The 1,858-nt window shown below is 33.9% G+C and overlaps 1 protein-coding gene across 1 annotated transcript in view; it reads left to right on the plus strand.

Moving 5' to 3' along the window:
• The first annotated feature begins 857 nt into the window (after positions 1-857).
• Positions 858-1,858, plus strand: part of ARHGAP44 (Rho GTPase activating protein 44) — a 294,933-nt gene continuing 293,932 nt past the window's right edge. The window contains exon 1 of the mRNA XM_042781948.1: positions 858-862. Coding sequence (XP_042637882.1) covers positions 858-862 — 5 coding nt within the window. The remainder of the gene's footprint in view (positions 863-1,858) is intronic.

Raw genomic sequence — 1,858 nt, forward strand, 5'->3', positions numbered from 1 at the left:
TGATATTTAACAACAACATTTCATTGTATGTGTATATCACATTTTGTTTATCCATTCAATTGTTGAGGGACATTTCCGTTGTTTCCACTATTTGGCTACTATGAATAATGCTGCCATGAACATTGATATGCAAGTATTTGAGTCCTCATTTTCACTTCCTTTGTGTATACGTAAGGGTGTAATTCTACATGTAACATTTTGAGGAATCCTGAATTGTTTTCTACAGCAGATAGCACCATTTTACATTTCTGCCAGCAATATAAAAGTGTTACAATTTCTCCATAACCTTGATAACACTTGTTATTTTCCATTTTTCTAATACTAGCCATCCTAGAGGATATCATGTTATGGTATTTTATTGTTTTGATTTGCATTTCCCCAATGATTAATGGCATTGCGAATCTGAAAGCTTGTTGGCCAGTTGTATATATTGTTTTGGACAAATGTCTTTTCAGAGTCTTCCTTACTAGTAACTCCCCCTTCTGATGCCAACTGCATTATGTGTAAATATCAGTATCCTACTACTTTGTCCTCAACTATGAAGATAGTATCAAATGCTCTCTTTCCCACTTCTGTTGTCAGTTCTAACACTAGCCACCCATGCAGTACTTCTTTCTCTGACCCTAAATACCTGGAGCTAGGTCGCATATCACATGCTAAAAGGATACTTTACTTCAGACTGCCAAATGGGCAGATGCAGCTACAAGTTTGAATGTCCACATGACACCCTAATTTGTGGCTTGCTGGCTTTCACTATTTGAAAATTTACTGAAATAACTCACAGAGCTCTCGTCAAGTGCAGTACTTAAAATTACAACTTAATTGCAGCAAAAAGAATGCAAACAGAGATGCATAACATGAGGTATGGCAAGGTCCCTAATGTGGAACTTCCATGTACACTTCCAAGGACACACTGACCTCCCATGTGCATGGATATCTTTCATCTCTAGAAAGCCTGTGGAGCTTTGGTGTCTATAGCCTTTATTGGGTTCATTATGTAGGTATAAGTGAATCATGACCTCACCCTCCTTGAGGTTAGCTGATATCAGGCTACCAGATGGTCTTTGTAGTCTATCAGCCCCCCACTCATTTACACCAATCCTCAGGTTTTATCTGGAAATTTTTGATAATAAAGGTACTTTGATTATTCAGGAAATTCCTAGAGTTCAGAGTTATCTCTCAGGAGACAAGGGCAAATCCACATTACTTTAGGTACAAGTAAATTCTTTACACCACAAAATATTTTATCCATTTTTCATTTAGTTGTTTGTCTTTTTGTTATTGAATTGTAGTAGTTCTTCATGTATTCTAGATATTAAACTCCTATAAAATAAATTAAACTTTGAATTTTATTAACAATTTTTTCTGTATTTTTTGTGATGCTCATATGTTTTATCCTTTATCAGTGAAGAAGTATATATTGTTTTAAGTTAAATTATCCTTGCATTCCACCAATTAACCCAACTTGAAATCCATATGATATGAGCTAATTTATTTTATTTAGTATTTGTGTCATTGTTAATTTCTGAGAGTGATCGATATTTATCTCTGTACTGTCCTTGTCTATTTTTGGTATCAAATTACATTTGACATTAAGAATATGTTGGATGGGATGTGTTGCTCCTTTTTCTCTTCTTTTTAAGAAGTGGTATAAATTTGGAAAGAAATATTTCTTGAAAATTTTCCTATATAGCATCTTTGTTTACTATTTGTGGAAAGACGTTTAATTTATGATTTAATTTCTTTAATGCTTACAGGACTTTAAAGATTTTTTTTTGGCGTGGGTCAATGCTTTTTTTTTTTTTTTTTTAAAGTGTTCCTTCCTTCCCCTCCCATCCCTATTAACCAACAAAGAAAG

This window comes from Orycteropus afer, unplaced genomic scaffold, assembly GCF_000298275.1.
Source record: "Orycteropus afer afer isolate SDZICR_OR568_19922 unplaced genomic scaffold, OryAfe1.0 scaffold00199, whole genome shotgun sequence".
NCBI classification, from domain to species: Eukaryota; Metazoa; Chordata; class Mammalia; order Tubulidentata; family Orycteropodidae; genus Orycteropus; species Orycteropus afer.